Consider the following 19,894-nt stretch of genomic DNA (forward strand, 5'->3'; position numbering starts at 1 on the left):
GGAGATACAGAAATACAGCAGTGCTGAGGCAGAGGGTTCATAATGATGATGACTGGTGTCGGGAGTCTTCTGGCGCCCAGAGCTGCTGAGGCATCACCCAAGTGGGTGTTATACAGAGAGGAAGAGGAGAAGTCCAGTGGCTATAAGACTTAGTCTGGTTCCCAGTCTTGCCCTCAACAAGATCATCACCATTGTCTACCATCCGCTGACCAGCTCTCTCTGTTCAAGCCATGAGCTGATCCTCTCCATCTGCAGAGGATGCAGCTTTCAAATTATTGGCCTCTACTGGGCTGACCTTTCATGATATATTGCTTGTTTGTTTTTTTTGCTCTTCAAGCAGTTTGAGATTCCATGAAAAGCGCTATAGAAATAAATAATAAATAATAATACAGTATTATTATGTTGCAGCAGTATGTAGGAGGTAGATTCTGAGGTGTGAGAAGTGTGGAGGAGGTCATGGAACAAAATAATGTGTAGTTTCAGTTGAGAAAGAGGAGTGTTTCAATTTTGTGGGTGGTCATGTTGCTGGGGATCAGAAATGTCCTGTGCTAGTGAGACAGGTTGAAGTTTCCAGGTAGTAGCAGCCGCAGAGAAGTTTTTGGTTATCAGAGATTTTAGTGCAGAATAACTACAGGGGGGTTGAGAGAAGGGGTTGCAGCCTCCCAGCCCTATGGCCTGGAGTAGGTTATGTTTGGGCCAAAGTAGTGGGAGGGGGTGGTGAGGATAGTGGTGTATCGGGTTAGATGGCGGTGCAATTTCCTTTTCTCGTGAACAAATGTGCTATGCACTTTCCAAACTGTGAACGGCAGCAATACGAAACATAGCGTCTTGTCTACCCGAAAGCCCCGTACAAAGAAGAAGAAGAGTAACGTCAGAGTTGGGACGTCCCAAGGATCCCAGATAGCATGGACCATAGTGGAAAAAGACCAGACGCGGTAGCGCCATTTTGAACTGTTTGCGAATGGCTGGTGTTGGAAGGACTTGTCCGGGAGGGTGCGCGAGTGATTGAACAAGCCGGGAGAGGGAGGAAAGAAAGTCAAGCAGGAGGGTGGCCCGCAACGTCTGTCCCACTATATAGCGCCATCATTTGAGAAATACCGCTTGCACGAGTCCATACCCGGACATACAAGCCCGGGAATCGAGCGCGCGGCTAGAATCCCACTCGCCATGGCAGGTAATGGTAGCTAGCTAGCTAACTGATAAGACACCTAGCTAGCTACCGGTGGTAATAACGGAACTGTAGCTAGCTAGAGAAGTCTAAATATAGCATTGCAATATAAATATGTATATATATCTCTAGCTAGCTGCTAACGTTAGCTAGGAAATATACTGGCGGCAATGACGTTATATATAAATAATACTGTGTTTAGACGTAACTGCAAGTCTAGCTAACTTAACTAACTGCTCAAGCTAACTAACGTTAACTAAGTAAGGTAACTCATGATATCACTGGCCCTGAACCAATCATCATCACTGGGCTCCACGTTCCTCTCACACATAATAACTAGCTAATATGCATCGCTGTCATTTCAAGCTAACTGTTAGTATTATACTGTTGCGAGCCACAGTTATACCAAAGACTATACTTTCCGTTAATATTTTGGCTATGGTATATAGTTAACTGTCTAAGATGAGGTGAGTTAGCCATGCGACCAATTGTTAGTCAAGCTAGCTAGCTAAATTATCCATAATGTGATAGTACTATCACGTTAGCTAACTAGCTACTGGTAGCTTGCTAGGCCTGTGCGCAGCAAGCTAACCTAAACTTTGAGAGACACCGGTGGCATTTGTGAGTTTCCTCTGTCCTGCATTGTGGGATAGCAAGGTTAGTTCACGTTCTCGAACCACCATTTCTATATGATGTCTTGCAATGGAAGGCTATCTTAACACATTTAGCAGGTTCGCCAGTCGCCGCAGACTGACTGGCGAGTTGAGCGGGAGTCATGATGTGAAAGATTAGTGGATGAGGACTGGCTTCTTCTGAACAGCACCTTGCACATACCCGTACGATGTCCACCTTTAATGCCCCACCACCATCATGGGATTAAGCCATGAGTCACAGTTGAGGTTTACAGCTGGATGTAATTCAACTGGATGTGGGATTTTGATTTAATATTTACGTGTGCGTGAAAATGAAGATTATCAACACAATATAACTGCCATTTCCCTCAGGTGGATTGCTAGGTGTGATGATAAAGACCTGGCTGAAGTCAATCTAATGCAGAATGCATCTAGCTATGACTTAAATTATGCATGAGATTCAGTGTAGGCTGGGCAAACCCATTTTGGTGATTTCTGCAGTGGTGAACCGTGACTATAGGACCTAGGCCTTCAGAGGGACAAAAAAATAGCTTCACTTAATGTGCCCTACATATCTACTGTAGTTGGACCATTCTAGTTCTATTGAAGGAGGAGCAATAATTTTTGAATGAATCTAAAAGGCCTGGCCGTGCTTCGGGCTGCCGCACACACAAAGACCGAACCGGCATAGACACAACGTGACACACAGCATAAAATAATGCACTGTTTACACAACTCATGATAGCCAACACCACTATAACACCATCACCAAAAAGGACAACTATGTTACATCAAAGGTGACAGACTAAGGGTGCTGAAAGAACAGTGACCTTAATACCTGTGCACTCTGGCACTGAAGGAGAGCTAATTTTGGTCAAACACATAGACACTACTGATAGACAGGCTGCAGAAGTCACACACAGCATCATATAATGTTAAAGAATAAGCAGCCCATTCACTCTAGTAGGCCCCATGAAGTAATAACAATACAAAAGCACAACTACTTCATGTCCAGAGTCATTAAAAATAGTTTTTGAACCACTCCACAAATTTCTTGTTAAACCTCTTAAGTCGACCCGGGACGCATGCGTCCCATCCAGACATCTGGAAATGCAAAAGCGCTACGCTAAATGCTAATAGCACTCGTTAAAACTCAAACGTTCATTAAAACACACATGCAGGGTACTGAATTAAAGCTACACTCGTTGTGAATCTAGTCAACAAGTCAGATTCTTAAAATGCTTTTCGGCAAAAGCATGAGAAGCTATTATCTGATAGCATGCAACACCCCAAAATACCAGAAGGGGATGTAAACAAAATAATTAGCATAGCCGGTGCTACACAAAACGCAGAAATAAAATATAAAACATTCATTACCTTTGACGATCTTCTTTGTTGGCACTCCTAGGTGTCCCATAAACATCACTATTGGGTATTTTTTTTCGATTAAATCGGTCCATATATACCCTAACTATCGATCTATGAAGATTGTGTGATCCAGGAAAAAAGACCGTTTTATAACGCAACGTCATTTTTTAAAATTAAAAAAGTTGACGATAAACTTTCACAAAACACTTCGAAATACTTTTGTAATCCAACTTTAGGTATTAGTAAACGTTAATAATATATCAAATTGATCACGGGGCGATGTGTATTCAATAGCTCCACGTCTTCAATTCATGTCCGAATGTTTCTCATCCAAAACATCCTGTCGGAGACCGGAAGAAATGGGCTCTCTCTTACTCGTTTGACCAAGAAACAAAGCCCATGCAATTGACAAGACTGGTGACATCGTGTGGAAGCTGTAGGAATTGCAATCTAAGCCCCATGTAATTTGGTTTCCATTCAACAATACATGCAAGTGGCTTGTGGAAGTGGATTTTCTTCCGCTTTTCGATGAAACGCAGGCTCTATTATAGTCACAGCCGTGATTTAACCAGTTTTAGAAACGTCAGTGTTTTCTATCCACACATACTAATCATATGCATATACTATATTCCTGGCATGAGTAGCAGGACGCTGAAATGTTGTGCGATTTTTTTTTTTTTTTTTTTTTTTTTTTTTAACAGAATGTTCGAAAAAGTAGGGGGTAGGATTAAGAGTTAATTAACAAACTATAGTTTTGGCAAGTCTGTTAGGACATCTACTTTGTGCATGACAAGTCATTTTTCCAACAATTGTTTACAGACAGATTATTTCACTTATGATTCACTGTATCACAATTCCAGTGGGTCAGACACCTAGTTGACTGTGACTTAAAACAGCTTGGAAAATTCCAGAAAATGATTTCATGGCTTTGGGCTAATTAACTTGATTTGAGTCAATTGGAGGTGTACCTGTGGATGCACTTCAGGCCTACCTTCAAACTGTGCCTTTTTGCTTGAAATCATGGGAAAATCTAAAGAAATCAGCCAAGGCCTCAGAATTTTTTTTGTAGAACTCCATAAGTCCGGTTCATCCTTGGAGCAATTTCCAAACGCCTGAAAGTACCATGTTCATCTTTACAAACAATAGTACACAAGTATAAACACCATGGGACCACGTAGCCGTCAAACCGCTCAGGAAGGTGACGCGATCTGTGTCCTTGAGATGAATGTACTTTGGTGCAAATCAATCCCAGAACAACAGCCCATGGGACCACGTAGCCGTCAAACCGCTCAGGAAGGTGACGCGATCTGTGTCCTTGAGATGAATGTACTTTGGTGCAAATCAATCCCAGAACAACAGCAACGGACCTTGTGAAGATGCTGGAGGAAACAGGTACAAACGTGTCTATACAGTAAAACAAGTCCTATATCGATATAACCTGAAAGGCCGCTGCGCAAGGAAGAAGCCACTGCTCCAAAACCGCCATTAAAAAAAGGCAGACTACGGTTTGCAACTAAACATAGGGACTAAGATCATACTTTTTGGAGAAATGTCCTCTGGTCTAATGAAACAAAAATAGAACTGTTTGGCTATAATGACAATCGTTCTGTTTGGAGGAAAAAGGGGGATGCTTGCAAGCCGAAGTACACCATCCCAACCGTGAAGCACGGGGGTGGCAGCATCATGTTGTGGGGATGCTTTGCTGCAGGAGGGACTGGTGCACTTCACTAAATAGATGGTATCATGAGGGAGGGGGATATTGTGTGGATATATTGAAGCATCTCAAGACATTAGTCAGGAAGTTAAAGCTTGGTTGCAAATGGGTCTTCCAAATAGACAATGACCCCAAGCATACTTCCAAAGTTGTGGCAAAATGGCTTAACTTCTTGAATGTAGGGGGTAGTATTTTTGTTTTTGGCTAAAAACCGTACCCATTTGAAACTGCCTATTTCCCAGGCCCAGAAACTACAATATGCATATAATTGTCAGATTAGTATAGAAAACACTCAAGTTTCCAAAACTGTCAAAATATTGTCTGTGAGTATAACAGAACTGATATTGCAGGCGAAAACCTGAGGAAAATCCAAAGAGGAAGTGCTGTTTTTCCTGAAAGCTCTCTGTTCCATTGGATGCCTTGCCTCCATTTAAAGGGATATCAACCAGATTCCTTTTCCTATGGCTTCCTCAAGCTGTGAACAGTCTTTAGACATAGTTTCAGGCTTTTATTTTGAAAAATGAGCAAGAAAGAACCCATCGCGTCAGTTGATGGCTGGGTGCCAGCAGAGTTTTTCATGCGCAACAGCCATTTTCTCTCTCTCTCCTATGGAAGAAGCTACATTCCAGTTGACATATTATCGATTATATATTGTAAAAACAACCTGAGGATTGATTATATAAAAAAAAAGACATCTTTCTACGCACTTTAGGGATACTATTTGGAATTTTTGTCTGCGATGTCTTGACCGCTCGAGCCTGTGGATTTCTGAACATAACGCGCCAAACAAATTGAGGTATTTTGGATATAAAATTATCTTTATGGATTGAAATGAACATTTGTGTAACTGGGAGTCTGGTGAGCGCAAACATCCGAAAACCATCAAAGGTAAGCGATTTAATTTATTGCTTTTCTGAAATTCATGACCAATCTACTTGGCTGCTAGCTGTTTGTGCTTACATAAACGCTTGGATATCTTTCTGCCGAGAAGCTGGATTAACAACAAGCTAAGGTGTGTTTTGCTATATTGCACTTGTGATTTCATGAAAATTAAATATTTTTAGTAATTTAATTTGAATTTGGCGCTCTGCAATTCAGTGGATGTTGATGAAAATGATCCCGCTAATGGGGTAGGTGCGTCAAGTAGTTAAGGACAACAATGTCAAGCTATTGGAGTGGCCATCACAAAGCCCTGACCTCAATCACAGAAAATTTGTGGGCAGAATTGAAAAGGCGTGGGTGTGCAAGGAGCCCTACAAATCTGACTCAGTTACACCAGCTCTGTCAGGAGGAATGGGCCAAAATTCACCTAACTTATTGTGGGAAATTTGTGGAAGGCTACCCGAAATGTTTGACCCAAGTTAAACAATTTAATGGCAATGCTACCAAATACTAATTGAGTGTATGTAAACTTCCTACCCACTTGGAATGTGATGAAATGTATAAAAGCTGAAATAAATCATTCTCTCCACTATTATTCTGATATTTCACATTCTTAAAATAAAGTAGTAATCCTAACTGACCTAAAACTGATTTTTTACGAGGATTAAATGTCAGGAATTGTGACATTTAATCCTCGTTGTATTTGGCTAAGGTGTTTGTGAACCTCCGACTTCAACTGTATATTTTTATGTTCATCAGACTAACCGGTGGTCTAAAGTTTAAATGCAACAATGTTTCAGCCATGCGCTGTTGAAACTACCACAACTCAAGAACCAACTCAAAATATTTTTACCTCACTGGTTTGATGACAACCTGCAGAACACAGTTGGCTACGTTTTGGAATGATACAGGTTCACCAAAACAGAAAGCTCACCACAACACTTTTTTTTTCAATCACTCATCAATTATCATGTTGAAATAAATTGTGCGAGATGAAGTTGCGCATCCTGTTAAAATCAACACGGTAAAAAATAAAAATCTGTGAATACTGTGTACATCACTGGTTGATGGACAATTTCTAGAAGAGAGCTAGGCCACATGGAAACTTGGAATAACCTATATATGGTTGGTTAGATGAGAACTTGTAGAAGGCTCATTTCTATATTATGAAATGGCAGATGTTTTGGGGGCTGCCATCACGGAAAACGGAACCAATCACTTTTTCTGTTAACCTCAACGAATCACGACCCGCCTTAGGATATCAACCGTGACAACGGTTGTCTGCTTTTAAGTTGTAGTTTGACTGTCAAATCAGTGTATTGTCTGGTGGCCCAGCGCCTATGACAAAATCAATAGTACAAAACAAAATATGTTGATCTGTTTCAAGCAACTGATCTTGTCATCGTCACCAATCTGAGGTAAAAAGGATGTGTAATTCGATTTGGTCAAAGCATCCACGTGTGTGATGTAGTAATACGTACAGTCCACATCATGGAAAGCAACGTACATTAATTAGATATGCCAAAATAATTCAGTTTTAATTTAGGATGGTAAATTAAGCAAATTCACACATTTTTGCAGTCACATATTTCTCTCCAGTTTAACCATTTTAGAAATAAATACAGTGGGGCAAAAAATGTATTGTCAGCCACCAATTGTGCAAGTTCTCCCACTTAAAAAGATGAGAGGCCTGTAATTTTCATCGTAGGTACACTTCAACTATGACAGACAAAATTAGGGGGAAAAATCCAGAAAATCACATTGTAGGATTTTTAATGAATTTATTTGCAAATTGATTTGCAAATTATGGTGGAAAATAAGTATTTGGTCACCTACAAACAAGCAAGATGTCTGGCTCTCACAGACCTGTAACTTCTTTAATAGGCTCCCCTATCCTCCACTCGTTACCTGTATTAATGGCACCTGATTGAACTTGTTATCAGCCTAAAAGAGACCTGTCCACAACCTCAAACAGTCACACTCCAAACTCTACTATGGCCAAGACCAAAGAGCTGTCAAAGGACACCAGAAACAAAATTGTAGACCTGCACCAGGCTGGGAAGACCTGAATCTGCAATAGGTAAGCAGCTTGGTTTGAAGAAATCAACTGTGGGAGCAATTATTAGGAAATGGAAGACATGCAAGACCACTGATAATCTCCCTCGATCTGGGGCTCCACGTACCCCGTGGGGTCAAACTGATCACAAGAACGGTGAGCAAAAATCCCACAACCACACGGGGGGGACCTATTGAATGACCTGCAGAGAGCTGGGGCCAAAGTAACAAAGCCTACCATCGGTAACACACTACGACGCCAGGGACTCAAATCCTGCAGTGCCAGACGTGTCCCCCTGCTTAAGCCAGTACATGTCCAGGCCCATCTGAAGTTTGCTAGAGAGCATTTGGATGATCCAGAAGAAGATTGGGAGAATGTCATATGGTCAGATGAAACCAAAATATAACTTTTTGGTAAAAACTCAACTCGTCGTGTATGGAGGACAAAGAATGCTGAGTTGCATCCAAAGAACACCATCCTTACTGTGAAGCATGGGGTGGAAACATCATGCTTTGGGGCTGTTTTTCTGCAAAGGGACCAGGACGACTGATCCGTGTAAAGGAAAGAATGAATGGGGCCATGTATCGTGAGATTTTGAGTGAAAACCTTCCATCTGCAAGGGCATTGAAGATGAAACGTGGCTGGGTCTTTCAGCATGACACACCTCCCGGGCAACAAAGGAGTGGCTTCGTAAGAAGCATTTCAAGGTCCTGGAGTGGCCTAGCCAGTCTCCAGATCTCAACCCCATAGAAAATCTTTGGAGGAATTTGAAAGTCTGTGTTGCCCAGCAACAGCCCCAAAACATCACAGCTCTAGAGGAGATCTGCATGGAGGAATGGGCCAGAATACCAGCAACAGTGTGTGAAAACCTTGTGAAGACTTACAGAAAACGTTTGACCTCTGTCATTGCCAACAAAGGGTATATAAAAGTATTGAGAAACTTGTTATTGACCAAATACTTATTTTCCACCATAATCTGCAAATAAATTCATTAAAAATCCTACAATGTGATTTTCTGGATATATTTTTTTTCTCATGTTGTCTGTCATAGTTGAAGTGTACCTATGATGAAAATTACAGGCCTCTCTCATATTTTTAAGTTGGAGAACTTGCACAATTGGTGGCTGACTAAATACTTTTTTGCCCCACTGTAAATCAATCCTCTTATTCACAATTTAACTGGGCACTCTAGAAAGAACTCCCCATAGTGACTGTGCAGCAGCCCATTCAATCAACTTCCCTATTCAGTGTGACAAAGTAGGCAGCACTCTAAATATAGGCCTGTCTGCCTTCCAGCATGTATTGTAAGTTAGCCAGCTAAATATGCCTTTGCAATGCCTCTCTGATGGAATTAGGACTGGTCGATTTATATCGAATTCATTCGGGTTCATGTTTTGCGCAATATTCAAAATACCTGTATCACAAGAATCAAGGTTTTGTATTTTTTGTTTTTATGAGCGATTTATGTCCTCTTGTTGTCTTTTTGGTCTCATCTTCTTCGCTCCATCTGTGCTGTGTGCACCTTCCCATTTACACCGGAGATCTGAATATAATGACGAGATACTCATGTCCACGCCCTAACAATCGGCGTCGTCGTCCCGAAGGCTGGCGACAAGCTTAGGTCCAAAATTAACGCATTGGGCTTATTTTGGACAGATTTTGGCAATAGTGAAACCTCTCGCTTTGCCTCTTCCTCTCTGTTTACACACACAGACACCAAGCCCCTGCCACTCACACCAATGAAGTTGAGAGATTTCTACTAACTCGCTATTTGCTTTTGAGGTTTGGTCCAACAGAATCAGTCATATTAACATCAAAGCACACTGAGAAATTATTTTACTGAATTAGAGGAAGTTGACCTTTCTACGATACCTTTTTTATGTTCCAACTACGCAATTTGCTCTCAGAGAAGACACTCCTGTTTTAGTAGGATCATTGAACATTGATTCTGGAAAATGAATGCTCAATTGATTGCGTGTTGCATTGTGTTACCATGTAGCGCTAGCATCATTTTAGCCAAAGACTTATACTGTCTAGTCTGTTTTTATAAATGCAATGAGCACCCAACTCTATTTTATAAGGAATTAGCAACTTGTTCTCATTCTGCAAAATAAAGTAAGCTACTTGATTTAAAAATTGGAACAAAGTGGAAAGGCTAACATCCTTTTCAGATGGACAGAAGGGTGTGTTCTTTTTTTAAATAGCAAGTAGTTGGCAACTTGAAAAAACATTATCTGGCTATTCACTAGCACGTGGGATTGTGCTTGAAGTTGTTTGAAACCTGTGTTGATTTTCTATAATGCGTGCTACAAGAGGTTAGTAATTATTAGTGAAAATGCATAATGCATGGTTCTGGATAAATTTGTAACGAAAATGGCATTTTCATGGATAGACATGAGTGCCAGATCAGTCATTACTGCAAAAAAGTTTATTTACCCTAATTTCACAAGCTCAATTCATTAGATTATTGCTGACTGTTTTGAAATGCAGTGTATTTGACCTTTTTAATTGTACAACAAAGTTTTTTTTCTTTCTTGTTTTTGCCCATACATTTGGAATAATCTAGATATGATTTCTAGGCCTTCTCGCCCAGCCCTAGATGGAATAAGTTATTACTTGTTGCCAAATGGCTCTATGGTGCTTGTATCACAATTTTCTGCAGAGGCAGATGACAACCTCATTTCAGAAAATAAACCAGTCCCATTGCCTTTTATCGATGGGACATTAGGCTTCCCCCTCTGCATTGAGAACCTCATTGTCATAACCGCTCCTGCAGTTATCACACACCCAACCAATCTACACCCCAAACGTATATTTGTATGGACAAATCTCACCAGTTTCATTGTGCAATGAAATAAATGTGTGGAAATGTACAACTCAACCCGTTTCATTGTGTAATGCCAGTTTTCAATCAAGTACCTGTCAGGACTAGTTATACTGTACCTGTATTAACCCAGCATGTGAGAGAGATTTTGATATTGACAAATTTGAGGCTGGCTGTGCACACGTCTTTTTGGGGAAAGTTTTATATTTCTGATCTACAGTGCATTCGCAAAGTATTCAGAACCTTGACTTTTTCCACATTTTGTTACGTTACAGCAGTATTCAAAAAAAAAAAAAAAAAAAAAATGTTTTATCCTCCTCAATCTACACACAATACCCCATAATGACAAACAGGTTTTTCGAAGAAAGAAAAAAATATTACAACTAAATACTAACTGCAATATCACATTTACATAAGTATTCAGACCCTTTACTCAGTACTTTGTTGAAACACCTTTGGCAGCGACTACAGCATCGAGTCTTCTTGGGTATGGCGCTACAAGCTTGGCACTGTATTTGGGTTACTCCCATTCTTCTCTGCAGATCTTCTCAAGCTCTGTCAGGTTGGATGGGGTGGGTCGCTGCACAGCTATTTTCAGGTTTCTCCGGAGATGTTAAATCGGGTTCAAGTCCTGGCTCTGACTGGGCCACTCAAGGACATTCAGAGACTTGTCCCGAAGTCACTCCGGCATTGTCTTGGCTGTGTGCTTAGGGTTGTTGTCCTGTTGTAAGGTAAACCTTCACCCCAGTCTAAAGTCCTGAGCACTATGGAGCAGGTTTTCATCGAGGATCTCTCAGTACTTTTGCTCCGTTCGTCTTTCCCTCGATCATTACTAGTCTCCCAGTCCCTGCTGCTGAAAAACATCCCCACAGCGTTATTCTGCCACCACCATGCTTCACTGTAGGGATGGTGCCAGGTTTCCTCTCAATGTGACCCTTGGCAGCCCAAAGAGTTCAATCTTGATTTTATCAGACCAGAGAATCTGGTTTCTCATGGTCTTGAGTTTTTTAGGTGCCTATTGGCAAACTCCCAAGCGGGCTGTTATGTGTCTGTTACTGAGGAGTGGCTTCCGTCTGGCCACTTCTCCCCCGATTGCTCAGTTTGGCCGAGCAGCCAGCTCTAGGAAGAGTTGGTGGTTCCAAACTTCTTCCATTTAAGAATAATGGAGGCCACTGTGTTCTTGGGGACCTTCTATGCTGCAGAAGTTTTTTGGTACCTTTCCCCAGATCTGTGCCTCGACACAATCCTGTCTCGGAGCTCTACGGACAATTCCTTCGACCTCGTGGCTTGGTTTTTGCTCTGACATGCACTGTCAACTGGGACCGTAGGCAGATGTGTTGCCTTTCCAAATCCTGTCCAATCAATTGAATTTACCACAGGTGGACTTCAATCAAGTTGTAGAAACATCTCAAGGATGATCAATGGAAACAGGATGCACCTGAGCTCAATTTCGAAGCTCATAGCAAAGGGTCTGAATAGTTATTTAAATAAGGTATTACTGTTTTTTTTATATACATACATACATACATACATACATACATACATACATACATACATTTCTAAACCAAAAAAAAACAGTTTTTGCTTTGTCATTATGGGGTATCCTGTGTAGATTGAGGGGGGAAAAGGCTAATGTAACAATTGGAAAAAGGTCAAGGGGTTTGAATACTTTCCAAATGCGCTGTATTATAGAAATATCGTACTGTAGTATTCCCCCTGCTTTGACCTAGTGTATGTTGTTGGACCTTTTGACATTAACTGCTGTTGATCTTGAGCTGTGCCTCAGTGCCTGCGAGTTGTATTGTCAATAGGCTGTGGAAGTACAGTCCTAGGCCATTGCTGTTCATTTCTACTGTATTGTCTGTCCATGACGTATGTTATTAAAGACAAATTGGCTTATTGCACGAGATCAGACCAAGAGACACATAATGACCTTCTGAGACTGTCTACACATTTTCTCACTGCAATGGTCAGGATACAGGCTCTCCCCTCTCTTCTAAACTCCTCTTCCTGTCAGATTTGTAACGTAAACCGTCATGCAATATCTTGATCCGTAACTGTCATTCTGCCATTTCAGGAACTGGAGGTGGGAGCAATGACGTGCAGTGGTGCTTCTCACAGGTGAAGGGTGCCATTGATGATGACGTGGCCGAAGGTAAGAGCCCTTACTCTCATTGTACAGTACCACTGTTGCTATGACCAATAGCAGTACTTGTTGCAGAATCATCATGGAGTCCTAGTAATAATAATATATGCCATTTAGCAGACGCTTTTATCCAAAGCGACTTAGTCATGTGTGCATACATTCTACTAGTAGTTGTTAATCATAGTAATTTATTGTAAACTATTGTGCTGGATAAATCCTAGTCAATGAGACACGCTCATCCACTTATCTTGCATTCCCTTGTGGTCACCCATGTCTCCTAATCTCCCTAAATATCACACTGCTATCCTTGCAAACAGTCTAATACTATGTGCAAGAGTGGCTGCGAAGTTGATTTCTGACAGTGGCTTGCTTGCTGCTTTCTCTTGTTGGCTTTTGTCCTGTGGCCTCTCATGCTGACAGTTTGTCTGAACATCTAGCAAAGGTGCACTGTATGCCGAGTTGCCAAGCAATTCTATCATCTCCTGCAAATCCTCAGATCTGCCAACCTGCACACGTTTCACGTACCATGGCTGGAATTTGAGGTCCTATTACGAAAAATACGCAAATAATAGGCTTCGACACATTTTTGTTTTTTGCCAACAGTCTGAAGTTGGAACTGAGCCAATCAGAGGACTTTGGCGAGGAGAAATAAACTCTTAACTCTGCTCTGGCCTTCCTTGGGCCCACCCCCCGTTGTCATAGTATTATTTTCCTCCCCCATGCTGGATGGCAGCCCTCCACTTCGTCCCCGTTGACACCAATGATGTGTGAGGAAAATGGTAGCGAAAATGGACAACAAACTTTTAGCAATAAACATTTTCCAACATTGTATGTGTTAGTCAACCACTATTTTGTAGTTATGTGCTTATCACCTTAGGTAAGGCAGCATTATGACGAAGGTAGTTAAGCTACAGCATTTAGTAAACTATTTTTTTGCCGGCACATGCTTTGATCCCCGCAACCATAGTAGGAGGAAGCGCGTTGACTAGCAAGGAAGTGCGTGTTGTTGTGGTAGTTCAGTGTGTGTTGCTACGTGGTAGAAAACAGACACGGCAGAGAGCTTTTACACTAATATCGCACTTCAGAGAAAGTCATGTCAGGCTGTTAGATTAGTAGGCCTATAATAATCCGTTCTTGATCTGACCTCTTGATATAGCCATATGTTTTTTTCATTTTTGCCATGAAAAAAAATATTGCAGTACTGGTATGTCACAGCCCTACTTGTATTTTGACTACCCCTAAATTTAACCTAGACAAATGTGTCATTGAGACCACCTTAATTTAAGTTAGGATCAAACACTCTACTACGGTGTTGGCGACAGTGTTTGATATAATAGAAGACTCTAGGTTTTAGAAAATCGCAGTTATGGGTTTTTGAAAAATGCTAAATGCTCGACCTCCCCCGTACCCAACCTCAGGGCTACATCACCACCACCCAATCCTAGAGAGAGCCCTGATTTGTAGAATGAAACATATTTCTGGTTGGCTGCTGAAGAGCAGCAGATTACCAGGTGTCCGTCCGTAAGTCTATAGTCTACCATTCCTACTGAGCCAGTGTTCTGCCAACAACATTATTGGGCTAATAAAGGTGCATTTGTCTGTGATTTGAGCAGTGTGGGTGTCACACTCTGCCGCCAGGGGGTCCGCCTTTGGCCTGAAGTGGTAGGTCTGGATCCTAGATCAGTCTAAACCTGCACAGAAGGTGAACTGATTCACTGTGTGCACTGCTCATGGTCGTAGGTCAATCTCAAAAAGGATTTAGTGTGTGTGTTAGACTGGCACTAGGCATATGTATGTGTGGTAAATGGGGGAGGGGGGGGGTGTGTGTCAGTCAGTGTATTGACAACGTGGCATTTAGCCTCTCCATCCTTACACGCGATACAAACACTCACCCACATACGCTCGGCCCCAGGGTGTTCAGCCCAGACAATGGCCTCCTGCTGCAATCTTTCTCGGCATTGTCTTTCTGCTCCAATAGGCAACAAAGCGTGTGTGTCAGCCTCTGTCTAAAAAGCCTCCATACTGCTGTTGGTGTAATGTGTGCTGCGGCCTGTAGAAACTAGGTTACCCATCATTGTGTGTTTGCTTTGGATGCGTTCACATCCTCAGTAGAATACTATGGCCTGCCTCAACTCATCCAGGCCTAAGACTCTAGCTCCTAGACATCAGACAGACTCCCTAACTAATCCAATGCCTGTAATGCTGACATGCTACCTGCCCTTGCATGGATACAATGACCTGAAATTCCTTAAGTGTTGGATAGAAAATGATAGTGGCCTAATTTCTTGTTTTCCTGATGTTGTTCAGCCGACATCATATCTACTGTGGAGTTCAACCACTCAGGAGAGCTGCTAGCCACAGGAGACAAGGGCGGCAGGGTCGTCATCTTTCAGCAGGAAATAGAGGTATGGCTGCCTGTCTGGAAGTTTAGTTTGAATTCAAAATCTGTATTATTAATTCTAGTTACATTTGAATGAAAGGAGGTGATGATGAAAACAAAAGCTAACATTTTCCAGCCTTTCCTTTGCCTTCCTCCATCCCTTACTCCATATCCTCTTTTCCTCCTAACAGAATAAGAGTCAGCCACAGTGCCGCAGTGAGTACAATGTTTACAGCACTTTCCAGAGCCATGAGCCCGAGTTTGACTACTTGAAAAGTTTGGAGATTGAGGAGAAGATCAATAAAATCCGCTGGCTGCCCCAGAAGAACGCAGCTCAGTTCCTGTTGTCCACTAATGGTTAGTCAGTTACCTTCACCTACAAACAGCCAGTTCACTCTGGTGAACTTTTGTACGAGCTTTGTTTGGCTGTTAAATATATTTATCTACTTGTCTGTTCTGATTGGCAGACAAAACTATAAAGTTGTGGAAGATCAGTGAACGAGACAAGCGACTGGAGGGTTACAACCTGAAAGAGGAGGATGGACGCTGCATCGATCCCAACACTGTCACTGCACTTCGGGTACCTGCTTAGCTAGCTGATTACATGCCCGGGGCTATAGTATAGAGAGGCACTTGTTGTCACTCTGTGGGTGTTGCCCAAACTCATAGACCCTCACCCGCTAACTCTTCCCTCCGTGCCCTTGCAGGTGCCTGTGTTTAGACCTATGGACCTTATGGTGGAGGCGAGCCCTCGAAGGGTGTTTGCCAACGCCCACACATACCACATCAACTCCATCTCAATTAACAGTGACCATGAGACATATCTATCCGCAGACGACCTGCGCATCAACCTCTGGCACCAGGAGATCACTGACCGCAGCTTTAGTATCCTCAACCAGCTGTTAGTTGTGTGTGTGTGTGTGTGTGTGTGTGTGTGTGCGCCACCAGTTTATCCCAAATACCTTCTCAGTAGTTGTTAGTCCCCCTTGACTCTAGCCCCTCCAAGACATTGTGGATATAAAGCCAGTCAACATGGAGGAGCTGACAGAGGTGATCACAGCAGCTGAGTTCCATCCTAACCAGTGCAACACCTTTGTCTACAGCAGCAGTAAGGGCTCCATCCGCCTCTGTGACATGAGGGCATCAGCGCTATGTGACAAGCACTCCAAACGTGAGTACCTATGATCACCAGTCACTTAGAGGCTTCAGCATCAACCTCTATATTAGGGGCTTACACATTTGACCAATGGCTTGAATGAATTCACATTGCTGCTAAGGACAGATGTGGGAATATCTTGGAAAAGGCTAGCTAGCACAGCTACATGCACTTATCGCTAATAGCAGTTTATAAATGAACGTTACCTCATCTCCCCCTCCAGTGTTCGAGGAGCCAGAGGACCCCAGTAACCGCTCCTTCTTCTCTGAGATCATTTCATCCATCTCGGATGTCAAGTTCAGCCACAACGGACGCTACATGATGACCAGAGACTACCTGTCTGTCAAGATCTGGGACCTGAACATGGAGACCAGGCCTGTGGAGACGTTCCAGGTGAGACTGGTAGAGGGAGTGTGTGTGGGGGTTTGAGGTTGGGGAAAGTCAACAGACTTGGTAGTTTGTGTGCATGCATGACTGTAAGTCGCTTTGAATAAATCTGTCTGCTAAATGGCATATTATAGTGTCAATAAAAAACGCATATTTTGACCAGTGGGTAAAATATGTTAATTGTGTAGATAATTCTCTAAGAAAACCAATGGTCCAAACCTCACCCCTCTATAATAACCCAGTCAAAAATAAGGAAAATTGCACTGCATCGCGTCGGCAGGATGCTGTGCAAGAATTAAGTTACCAGACAGGCTCTCATTGAACTCATCTTTGTTCTCGAATCCGCATGACATAAAACAATATTGAGGTAATATGGATATTGATTTTGAGACGTGACATGTAGCATTTTCATATGTTAGTATACACTTTTCATATTAATGTGAAGATTTCTCACAAAAACAAGCTTATCTCTGTGAAATGTCAACGGAGCACTGAAACATGTCAAATCCTCAAGTTGCTTCGAGAAATCTGCACCGCTCTGTCAGCAGAGCTCTGTGCTTTTTATCGGATGTATTAGGTTACAAAATCCAACTATGGATATACACTGTTAATGAAATGTTAGAGTGAGACCCCACTGAACAATTCAGAACATGAATAATCATATTTGTCTTGGTAAAAATGCATTTTATAACATAAGGAAGTGAAATTTTATCACCAAAGCGTGTTTTCACCCACTCTGGGCAGAGTGGGTTGACACCCAATATATTATTATTATATATGGTAGAATATTTTATTTATTTTTATCAGAGGGTAGGTTTTTATCAAGGACTGACCCACCTCATTTCCTTTATGCCGTTTCAGACAATGTCCACTAGAGGGTTCTCTAAGATTATGTTCTTGCCGGACTGCTGCACTATTGCACAAAAATTAGAACCCAAACCATGAGTTTTACTTTGAACTTATTTAATGGTGTTGTAAGCCATTTCAATCATTTGAATTCAAATGACCCTCCTAAATACCCAGAGTTGACCCCTGTTGTGAACTCTGAGCTGAGGTTCGGGTATGTGACTCTATGTTGAAGACCTTTGACCTGTCTGTCTCCCTCCATGGCAGGTTCACGAGTACCTCAGGAGTAAGCTGTGCTCGCTCTATGAGAACGACTGCATCTTTGACAAGTTTGAGTGCTGCTGGAATGGAAACGACAGGTTAGCATTGCCAAGTTCTCATTGTATTCATAAATTACAATTAAAAAGCCCTAGGTTCTTAATTTCTTCTTTTAATCCTCTCCCTCATTTCCCTCTACAGTGTGGTGATGACAGGCTCGTACAACAACTTCTTCCGGATGTTTGACCGGGGCCAGCGGCGGGACGTGACCCTGGAGGCGTCCCGGGAGAGCAGTAAGCCACGGCAGGTCCTGAAGCCCCGCAAGGTGTGTGCCGGCGGGAAGCGGAAGAAGGATGAGATCAGTGTAGACAGCCTGGACTTCAACAAGAAAATCCTCCACACTGCCTGGCACCCCCAGGACAACATCATCGCTGTGGCAACCACCAACAACCTCTACATATTTCAGGACAAAGTGAACTAGATGTGCCCGTGAAGGCAGACATGACATCCACTACCTTCAGCCTCTAATTTTAGTCCAGGACAGTGATTGAGTGACAACAACATCGCAGTCAACAACAACAAAACCTGTCATTGGACAAAACAGACTATGCCATGTTTCCAGGTGTGGAGAACTGAAACCTAATTCTTGCCCACCATCAGCCTCTGTGGCACAGTGACACGTCGCTCAACTTGTTATTGTTTCGGTGATGTTGTGCCAATCTGTGTGCCGCCCGCCAAGTATCGCCCCACCCAGCCCAGCCCCAGGGCAACATGGGTAAAGAGCACCATTTTATATGTATGTCTGACAAGCACACTTTTTTGTTTTGTTTTTTTGCTGATGGTTAGAAAAATCAAAACACCTAGAACCATCCCTACCCCTGTTCAACTCCTCTCATTGTCTGGTGCCATAGTCATGTTTTTTTTTATTAGTCAACTGCCAAGCTGTTTGTTTTTTGTTTTTAATTCAATTGCAAGAACTGGAGTTTTTATTTTTGTTTGTCTTCATAATTGGAAAGGAAAAGGCTCAATGCTTGCTCACCGTTAAATGATTTGTTTTATTTAAGCAAGGTTAAAAGATTAATGTTTCGGCCTTCATCATATCACATTTCTTCACACAAACAATTCATGCATACACAAACCCAATAGGAATCAAACTCACACTTATTAAAGAGCCTAGCTGTCTCTCAAAGCTGTTGCTGCTGTTGGTGGACTGCTGCACCTCAGAGGAACACTTTAAAACATGTACTGAGAGCATGTTGTATGTATGTATGTATGTATATGTAGTGTGACTGGTCCTTTCTGCACACACTACTAGATGCATAACCAGTCTGTCTGGCCCAGTGAGGACTCCTTGCTATTGCTGTGAGTGGACTTGGCTTGGGAGAGGATTGACTGAGTCTGGGAACCAGAGTTCTTGCTGTGTCTTGTTTTTTTTTTGTTTTTTTCCCCCCTGTTGACGGTTTTCTGTTGTCAAAGAAGTGCTATAGGTATCATACGTGATCTGTATCATTGTACTCTATTAGTATAACGCAAATTACATATTGAAACGTTATAGATGTGTGTAGCGTTTTAAGCCGGCATTTCATGAAGAACTGCCACCGTAACAGTGGCTAGGTTCAAGGCAAATCCTGAATCTGAGTACCCATTACCATGATCTTGCTCGTCAAGCCTGTGTCTACACCAGTGAGATTTGAAGGTTGAAATCATGATGTTTGACAATTACAAATACAATCCAACTGTTGTAAATCTACAATGACAAGAATAAAGTAAATACCTTTTTTTTTTTTACTAATGTGTCACGCTCTGGTCATTACATTCTGCTTCAGAATAGACTGTATTCCTGCCATAGTCTGAGGATGACATCCCTCTGTTGACAACCCCCCACATGGAAATATGAATATGGGCTATTCCCCAGGTACATGACATTCTTATACAAGGACTTGTTTTTGTGCACCTTGGGTACATGCACATGTGCACATTCTCCAATTAAAAAGGTATTTCTGTTCTCAGAAGTATACAGATGCCAGTAATTGTGAAAGTAGTGAACGCCCATTTGATAATTTTTCCCCTGTTATTT

The 19,894-nt window shown here is 42.1% G+C and overlaps 1 protein-coding gene across 1 annotated transcript; it reads left to right on the forward strand.

Annotated features, from left to right (window-relative positions):
• The first annotated feature begins 904 nt into the window (after window positions 1–904).
• LOC118385230 (serine/threonine-protein phosphatase 2A 55 kDa regulatory subunit B alpha isoform-like) lies at window positions 905–19,605 on the forward strand. The gene is made up of 10 exons (XM_035772195.2): window positions 905–1,174; window positions 12,722–12,799; window positions 15,098–15,195; window positions 15,362–15,527; window positions 15,638–15,750; window positions 15,878–16,055; window positions 16,177–16,341; window positions 16,550–16,719; window positions 17,827–17,918; window positions 18,019–19,605. Exons 1-10 carry the CDS (start codon window positions 1,168–1,170, stop codon window positions 18,296–18,298), a joined length of 1,347 nt encoding a protein of 448 aa, XP_035628088.2. The 5' UTR covers window positions 905–1,167; the 3' UTR covers window positions 18,299–19,605.
• Window positions 19,606–19,894: the final 289 nt, after the last annotated feature.

This window comes from Oncorhynchus keta, chromosome 6 (genome assembly GCF_023373465.1).
Source record: "Oncorhynchus keta strain PuntledgeMale-10-30-2019 chromosome 6, Oket_V2, whole genome shotgun sequence".
Lineage (NCBI taxonomy): Eukaryota > Metazoa > Chordata > Actinopteri > Salmoniformes > Salmonidae > Oncorhynchus > Oncorhynchus keta.

Bases quoted from the DNA above. Each gene is read 5' to 3' on its own strand.
- LOC118385230 (XM_035772195.2), top strand. The intron at 12,800-15,097 runs GTAAGAGCCCTT...GATGTTGTTCAG, and splicing joins TGATGATGACGTGGCCGAAG to CCGACATCATATCTACTGTG. The intron at 15,751-15,877 runs GTACCTGCTTAG...GTGCCCTTGCAG, and splicing joins ACACTGTCACTGCACTTCGG to GTGCCTGTGTTTAGACCTAT.